Source organism: Doryrhamphus excisus, linkage group LG11 (assembly GCF_037039965.1).
Source record: "Doryrhamphus excisus strain RoL-2023G ecotype Guam linkage group LG11, RoL_Dexc_Guam_v1.1, whole genome shotgun sequence".
In the NCBI taxonomy this organism is placed as follows: domain Eukaryota; kingdom Metazoa; phylum Chordata; class Actinopteri; order Syngnathiformes; family Syngnathidae; genus Doryrhamphus; species Doryrhamphus excisus.
In genome coordinates this window covers 2,101,086-2,110,282 of record NC_136367.1, presented here as the reverse complement: position 1 = coordinate 2,110,282, position 9,197 = coordinate 2,101,086, and the positions used below count along the sequence as shown (strand labels likewise).

The following is a 9,197-nucleotide window of genomic DNA, read 5'->3' as shown; positions in this document are numbered from 1 at the left end:
CATCGAAGTAATGTGACTTGATCATTTGTAGATCAGCGACAGACTCGCGGCTTGTTTGCTGGCTAAATCTCACCGCAGTAAATCCCTTTTAGCTGCGAGGTTGACATGGCTTGACTGACGGCAACTTTCAGGAAATAAAACAGGTGGACGAGCCGACGCTCATTTGACTGGAGGAATGCCGTAAGTGGCTTTTGTAGACTTTGTTGAACTAAAACACAAGTTGGAATTGAACACTCTGAGGCGTTTAAATGCTATGGGTATTATTTCGGCCACATTTCCTTATATGTTTTCTGTCAACCAGCCTTCGTTAGCGTCCTTGGCTAGCTTGCCTGTTGGAGTCGTTGAACTACGCACTTTTCCTCAACACGGGTCCTTCTTTAAGTGTATTTTTTAGTTTATATTTCTTAAGTGTATTTCACAAACTTTATAAAAAGGTGTCTGGCGTGGGGATTCAGTCGTGAAACACCAAGAGCCAATGGTTTTACAATGGTACCTGCACACAGTGTTAAACATTATGTGTAAAGTAATGCTATGTATACCACTGCTGTCCAAAGTGCAAATATAAGTTATAATATTATGAGGAATAAACTAAACAAGTGTAATTCTTTTCAAGAAACCACTGTAATTTTGGAGAAAAAAAGTTATAATATGGAAATAAAGTCATTGCAAGAATAACATTTGCAAGAAGAAGGTTATAATAGCAGCAGAAATGAAAAAAAATAAAAGTAAAAAGTATTAAGATATTAATACAAATATTAAGAGAAAAAATACAACTATTACAACAACAAATTATAATATTATCAGAAAAAATACTGTCATTTTAGCAGTATTGAGTTGAAATAATAAATAAAAAAATGCTTATTTTTAGTAGTGTTTATTATTAGAAATGCAAAAAAAATAAGTTTTTCATTTTTGGACAGTAAGTGGGGGGAAAGCTACAATGTTAAGGGAATGAAGTCATAATGATGAGAATTAAAATTTACAAGAAAAAAGAAAAAGTCAAAATATTAAGAGAAAAAAGTTTCACTTTTTCAACAATAAACTCATAATATTATGAGGCCAAAAATCATTTTGGCTACTTGAAATAATACAGGAAAAAATGCTTACATCATATCAACAGTCATATTTAAGTCTTTATTATTACAACAAAAATAAATTAAAGTTGTCATATTTGGACAAAAAAAACGACAGTTATGTTCCAAAAATAAAGTCAAAATATTAAGAGAAAAAAGTTGCAAAGTCTTTGTAATTACAACAAAAATAAATTAAACTTGTCATTTTTGGACAAAAATAAAGTCAAAATATTAAGAGAAAAAAGTTGCACTTTTTTGACAATAAACTCATAATATTATGATGGGAAAAATCATTTTGAAAAATGCTTATTTTAAGTCATATTAAAGTCTTTATTATTACAACAAAAATAAATTAAAGTTGCCATTTTTGGACAAAAAAACGCCAGTTATGTTACAAAAATAAAGTCAAAATATTAAGAGAAAAAAGTTGCACTTTTTGGACAATAAATTCATAATATTATGACGGAAAAAAAATATTTTTAGCAGCGTGGACTTGAAATAATACAGGAAAAATGTCTATTTTATGTCATTACGCCATCTACTGTATGAAATTGTACCGACAAGCTACACAAACAGTCCCATTATAATGTGTTAGTGAGCAATCAATATATGGGGAACACCAAACAAGATTCACATGTCGGAACCATTGATTCTCGGCCCATAGGTCAGGCGGCACCATGGACGACGCCAGGCTGAATGACGCCAACGTTAAGGTTGCCGTTCGTGTGCGACCGATGAACAGAAGAGGTGAGAATAATGTCCTAGCATAGAAGTGTTTCAAATGTACTTCTTCCCTGAGATCATATTTCTCCTCTTTTGTAGAGAAATATTAGATGACATTTTTAGCTGATTGGTTATTTTTAGCCTTATGCGTTATTTTAGCTGTTTGAAGATGAACTATAATAGCAAGTTGAAGTATTTGTGATTTTAGAAATAAGGAGTTAGTATGTTCTCTGTAGGTGGCATTATGAATTATCCTTACTGGCCTTTTTTGCAGTACATTTAGCGAGAGTGTGGAGTGATTTCTGATTGAGAATAAATTTTGTTTTGTTCAATATTGGAATATTTCCGGCCACTTGGAAGTATGATCCAGAAGACATAGATGATGCGAGTCATAACATAAGAGATGATATCATAAATCTAACACAAGAGGAAGGTTAACCAGTTTTCTAATTTACCATCAGCTAAAGTATTAGTTTTGAAATGTTAAGGCTAGTCCTGTATTTTTATAAATAATTATACAATTATTAAAATTAAATTTTAATAATTAAAAAAAATAAAAAATGTATTTTAATAATTAAAAAAATTAAATTAAAAAATTATAAAATTAAAATTATTAAAAAATAATAATAATAAAATAATTCCATTATAAAACTATTTCTTGCCATATCATGTTGAGCTTTTACATACACATGCACATACGGTGTTTGGTGTCTGAGAAAGCATTACATTGGTATAGTTATGATAACTTAAAATATTTAATAATTAACTAAACAGGAGCCCACAGCACCCTACTATGAATCGTTATCATGACATTTGTCCTTGTCTACTTTGCTGTAGTACTAATGGAGTTTTTTGCCTCCCGTCAGAAAAAGACCTCAAGGCAAAATGTGTGGTAGAAATGGAAGGGAGCCAAACAATATTGAACCCCGCCATGACAACTTTGAGCAAAGGAGACCCACGGTAAGTTATGTAAATCCACATAATTCAGTTTTCTCTTCATACTAAATGAGCTGCTGTCATTCTCCACCCTAAGGAAGCACAGTGCATAATATATATATAACAGGCTCCAACCAGCCCGTCCGTCTGGTTAGAAAGTAGCGTTGGATGGAGTAGTCTCATAGCCCCCACCCCTCCTCACCTACACCCACACCCACACCTCCCTCCTAGTTCATGCCTCTCTTTGCAAAGGGTGTGGCATTTACTGCCCAGTCTTGTTTGAGAAGAACAAGCACCATTAATATTCAGCTGCCAAAAGGTACGAATCTTGTCATCATGGTCATTTTGTTTTGAAAATCCATGCATGTAAAATGACTGGCCATGTTCGAAACCCCCCCCCCCCCCACCCCCCATATATGTATTTTAATATTTCACAACAGCAACAAACATATATGTTTGTCACACTTCTATTTTCAGATTCTATGTGGAAATATGGGCTAATAACTATAAAAGCAATCTTCGCTCACTAAATGCACTGCAAAAAAGGCCAGTAAGGATAATTCATAGTGCCGCCTACAGAAAACATTTAGTATGTTCTCTGTAGGCGAACCTTCCTCTTGTGTTAGATTTATGGTATCATCTCTTATGTTATGACTCGCATCATCTATGTCTTCTGGATCATACTCCCAAGTGGCCAGAAATATTCCAATATTGAACAAAAAAAAATTTTGTTCTCAATCAGAAATCACTCCACACTCTTTATTGATCTCTGGTTCTACCATATCTTACTTATTGTGTGGAAATATGGGCTAATAACTATAAAAGCAATCTTCACTCGCTAAATGTACTGCAAAAAAAGGCCAGTAGGGATAATTCATAATGCCGCCTACAGAGAACATACTAACTCCTTCTAAAATCACAAATACTTCAACTTGCTGATATAGTTCATCTTCAAACAGCTAAAATAATGCATAAGGATAAAAATAACCAATTAGACAAGGGTTCTCCTAGTTGTGAGGCCCTCGCGCTAATTACTCGTCCGCCATGCAGCGTAAAAACATCTTATACTATACACTATAGGGGTGTTACTTCATGTCTAGAGGGCTCTAAAATTCATTCATTCATTTTCTCCCGCTTAACCTCACGAGGGTCGCGGGGTATGCTGGAGCCTATCCCAGCTGTCTTCGGACGAGAGGCGAGGTACACCCTGGACTGGTGGCCAGCCAATCACAGGGCACATATAGTCAAACAACCATTCACACTCACATTCATACCTATGGACAATTTGGAGTGGCTAATTAACCTAGCATGTTTTTGGAATGTGGGAGGAAAACGGAGTACCCGGAGAAAACCCACGCATGCACGGGGAGAACATGCAAACTCCACACAGAGATGGCCGAGGGTGGAATCGAACTCGGGTCTCCTTGCACTAATCACTCGTCCACCATGCATTGAAAAACATTTTATTTTCTCTTATTATGTCTACTATATTGGGTAATATGAGTATAAAGTTCACTATAGGGGTGTTACTTTATGTCTAGAGGGCTCTAAAATTCATTCATTCATTAATTCATTTTCTACCGCTTATCCTCACGAGGGTCGCAAGGGGTGCTGGAGCCTATCGCAGTTGTCTTCGGGCGAAAGGCGGCGTACACCCTGGACTGGTGGCCAGCCAATCACAGGGCACATATAGACAAACAACCATTCACACTCACATTCATACCTATGGACAATTTGGAGTCACTAATTAACCTAGCATGTTTTTGGAATGTGGGAGGTACCTGGAGAAAACCCACTCATGCATGGGGAGAACATGCAAACTCCACACAGAGATGGAATTGAACTCGGGTCTCCTAGCTGTGAGGCCCGTGCGCTAACCACTCGACCACCGTGCAACCCCTTAAGTTGCATTCTACAGCAAATTCCTTTTTAGCGGGAAGTTGCCCTTGAAGTTTAGTTTAGTCCTTTAAAAAAGCGGACTGTAACTAAAACAGAATTCTCTAAAAACTCCCTTATCACGCTCTTATCGTATCGATAACAACTTTTGTATGTGTTTATTTTATCGCACACACAGTTGTGTTGCCTTCAATGTCCTGGCACAGTCATCTGAGATAAAGATTCTTGGTTGGTCACCATTACCGTCCTCCTCCCCTTTCCTTTTAGCGACTCCTTGGAGCTGGGATTCGCTGCCAGTTATCTTAGGAATGTCCTTGCCGGCCCAGGAGAGGACAAGACTTAATGTTGCTCTTTCACGGCCTAGCGATCATCGCATAGGGACGCCTTGTTTCACTGCAGTCCCTACGGTTAGCCATGGCTACTTTTTTTTTTAAACCGCTAAATTGATATGTCTGCCTGCTTAGAGACTGTGTCTTTTGTAGTAGTGCACTTAGTGTGTGACACATATATACGCTAACTGGACTACTTTATTGCATCAAGTAAAAAAAAAAAAAATAAATAAATAAATTTTGTCCGCATTGCTTCAGGGAGGAGCAGCGACAAAACTTTAAGTTTCATATCACTGACAAAATTCTGCGAGTTTTACACTGGAAAATGTACTACTATCGATATATGATGCAGTGTACTGTCTATTCATTCATTTTCTACCGCTTTTTCCTCACGAGGGTCGCGGGGGGTGCTGGAGCCTATCCCAGCTGTCTTCCGGCGAGAGGCGGTGTACACCCTGGACTGGTCGCCAGCCAATCATATTTATTTATTTTATTTTATTAGCACATTATAGAAACAAAATAAAAACTAGGTGTCACTAATGTTACTGTAATGTTCAGTAAGACACACAAGCACCAAGCACTTTTGAATGATCTCACAACAGGCGTATTAATCCCTAATAAAAAATACTGGTTACTGTTGTGGCCGTAACCCACCGCAAGATGAAACTCAACGCCACTTCCTGTCCACCACCGCACACTGCTCCCCTTAGGGAACACATTTATAGCAACACACATGAGTACAAGTCATTCATTCATTTTTTACCGTTTATCCTTGCGTCAGGGTGCTGGAGCCTATCCCAGCTGTCTTCCAGCGAGACGGTACAGCCTGGACTGGTGGCCAGCCAATCACAGGGCACATATAGACAAACAACCATTCACACTCACATTCATACCTATGGACAATTTGGAGTCGCTAATTAACCTAGCATGTTTTTTGGAATGTGGGAGGAAACCGGAGTACCCGGAGAAAACCCACGCATGCACGGGGAGAACATGCAAACTCCACATAGAGATGGCCGAGGGTGGAATTGAACTCGGGTCTCCTAGCTGCGAGGCCCTCGCGAAAATCACTCGTACGCCATGCAGCGTAAAAACATCTTATTTTCTCTTATTATGTCTACTATATTGGGTAATATGAGTATAAAGTTCACTATAGGGGTGCTACTTCATGTCTAGAGGGCTCTAAAATTCATTCATTCATTTTCTACCGCTTAGCTTCACAAGGGTCGCTGCGGGTGCTGGAGCCTATCCCAGCTGTCTTCCGGCGAGACAGTACACCCCGGACTGGTGGCCAGCCAATCACAGGGCACATATAGACAAACAACCATTCACACTCACATTCATACCTATGGACAATTTGGAGTGGCTAATTAACCTAGCATGTTTTTTGGAATGTGGGAGGAAACCGGAGTACCCGGAGAAAACCCACGCATGCACGGGGAGAACATGCAAACTCCACATAGAGGGTGGAATCGAACTTGGGTCTTCTAGCTGTGTGGCCTGCATGCTAACCACTCGACCACCTTGCAGCCTATAACTTAAATAGTGTATTTACTCCTATTATGTCTACTGTATTGGGTAATACAAGTGTAAAGGATGTTATTGTATGTTTAGAGGGACTGATACTAACATTATCATCTCCTCTTTTTCCTCAGGAATCAACCAAAGGTTTGTCTTTTCATATCTGCATATGTCACGTTCCCCTTTTGTGTTTTCAAAGCCCTAAGCCGACACGTCCAATCTCTTTGTGTCCTTCTCCTGTGCCGTCAGGTTTTTGCCTATGATCACTGCTTCTGGTCCATGGATGAATCCCAGAAAGACAAGTTTGCAGGTTTGCTCTTTATCAGTTCTGTTTTTAGCTCCTGGTGACTCATTTCTTAAACTTAACTCAGCCAACAGAAGGTTGGCTGGTGCGATGAACTATTTATGGAGAGACGGGTAGAAATGGATTGTTTTACCGCTTGGGATTCAGTCACACTCGATTTTAGCGGCAGGGAAAAGGCGGTCATAAATACACAATGTCTATTCTCAGCTAGTTTTATGTATTCACAGAATAAATAATAATTTGGCCACACTTGTTAGGACTGTTCATAAACTGTGTTTATAAACTTTGTTTGTCATTTTATTTCGAGCAAAAAAAAAAAATCCAATTCATCATTTCCAAATACCATTACCTTGTTTTTTTTATTTACATTTAAAGATAATCTGCAAAAAGTATACACTTAAAAAATGTCTTTAATTCATTCATTTTCTACCGCTTTTCCTCATGAGGGTCGCAGGGGGTGCTGGAGCCTATCCCAGTTGTCATCGGGCGAGAGGCGGGGTACACCCTGGACTGGTGGCCAACCAATCACAGGGCACATATAGACAAACAACCATTCACACTCACATTCATACCTATGGACAATTTGGAGTCGCTAATTAACCTAGCATGTTTTTGGGAATGTGGGAGGAAACCGGAGTACCCGGAGAAAACCCACGGGAGAAAATGCAAAGGGTGGAATCGAACTCGGGTTTCCTCGCGCTAATCACTCGTCCGCCATGCAGCGTAAAAACATCTTATTTTCTCTTATTATGTCTACTATATTGGGTAATATGAGTATAAAGTTCACTATAGGGGTGTTACTTCATGCCTAGAGGGCTCTAAAATTAATTAATTAATTCATTCATTTTCTACCGCTTATCCTTAAAAGGGTCGCAAGGGTTGCTGGAGCCTATCCCAGCAGTCTTCAGGCGAGAGGCGGGGTACACCCCGGACTGGTCGCCAACCAATCACAGGGCACATATAGACAAACAACCATTCACACTCACATTCATACCTATGGACAATTTGGAGTCGGTAATTAATCTAGCATGTTTTTGGAATGTGGGAGGAAACCGAAGAAAACCTACGGGAGAAAATGCAAACTCCACACAGAGATGGTCGAGGGTGGAATCGAACTCGGGTCTCCTCGCGCTAATCATTCGTCCGCCATGCAGCGTAAAAACATCTTATTATGTCTACTATATTGGGTAATATGAGTATAAAGTTCACTATAGGGGTGTTACTTCATGCCTGGAGGGCTCTAAAATTCATTCATTCATTTTCTACCACTTATCCTTAAAAGGGTCGCTGGAGCTTATCCCAGCTGTCTTCAGGGCAAGAGGCGGGGTACACCCGGGACTGGTGGCCAACCAATCACAGGGCACATATAGACAAACAACCATTCACACTCACATTCATACCTATGGACAATTTGGAGTCGCTAATTAATCTAGCATGTTTTTGGAATGTGGGAGGAAACCGGAGTACCAGGAGAAAACCCACGCATGCACGGGGAGAACATGCAAACTACACACAGAGATAGCCGAGGTTGGAATTGAACCCTGGTCTGCGCGCTAACCACTCGACCACCGTGCCGCTCAATGTCATTAATATATAAATTAAATAATTTGGGTTCCAGTACCGACCCCTGACAGTCTTTGTCTTTCTTTTGAATGTGTACTTTGTATTCTCGTATGTTTAGGTCAAGAAGTAGTGTTCCAGTGTCTTGGAGAGAGTTTGCTCGACAACGCCTTCATGGGATACAACGCCTGCATTTTTGCTTATGGGCAGACAGGTGAACACAACACATACACACAATTAGACTGGGACTATTATTCCTTATTATGGCTTTAACTGACTGCTATTTATACAGCAGTAGAAAGTTAACCAGCATTAACCTTAATCCTGGTATCATGATATCCACTCGGAACCAGCTTTGTCACTTTCCAACTGTGGTCACATTTCTTTGGTTTTGTGTTCACTGAAAATGAGACACTACCGGTCCATGTTCAGGTTCCGGAAAGTCGTACACCATGATGGGTTCCGCAGAACAACCTGGTCTCATCCCTCGCCTCTGCAGCTCCTTGTTCTCCAGGACCATACAGGAGGCTCGAGAGGGTGAGAGCTTCACTGTGGAAGTTTCCTACATGGAAATTTACAACGAGAAGGTCCGTGACCTGCTGGACCCTAAAGGGTGAGAAACAAACTTTTTTTTTTTTAATTATTAAAGGTGAATTGTCATATTTCACAGCTTCCTGAATGCATCTGTGTACGTACGTCTGTGTTTGTAGAAGCCGGCAAGCACTGAGAGTGAGGGAGCACAAAGTCCTGGGGCCTTATGTGGACGGGCTTTCTCGTCTGGCTGTGGCTAACTACAAGGTAGAGTGGGGGTTGGTGCTTGTCATATACTGTATACAGTAATCCTTTTATCACCAC

At 39.8% G+C, this 9,197-nt stretch overlaps 1 protein-coding gene across 4 annotated transcripts in view; it reads left to right on the top strand.

Moving 5' to 3' along the window:
• Nucleotides 1-46: 46 nt before the first annotated feature.
• Nucleotides 47-9,197, top strand: part of LOC131129288 (kinesin-like protein KIF13B) — a 44,894-nt gene continuing 35,743 nt past the window's right edge. For all 4 annotated transcript variants that reach the window (XM_058072919.2, XM_058072825.2, XM_078794475.1 and 1 more), the window contains exons 1-8: nt 47-180; nt 1,738-1,820; nt 2,663-2,756; nt 6,613-6,625; nt 6,728-6,788; nt 8,464-8,556; nt 8,775-8,955; nt 9,053-9,140. In XM_058072919.2, the coding sequence (XP_057928902.2) occupies nt 176-180; nt 1,738-1,820; nt 2,663-2,756; nt 6,613-6,625; nt 6,728-6,788; nt 8,464-8,556; nt 8,775-8,955; nt 9,053-9,140 (618 nt within the window). In that variant the 5' untranslated portion in view covers nt 47-175. The remainder of the gene's footprint in view (nt 181-1,737; nt 1,821-2,662; nt 2,757-6,612; nt 6,626-6,727; nt 6,789-8,463; nt 8,557-8,774; nt 8,956-9,052; nt 9,141-9,197) is intronic.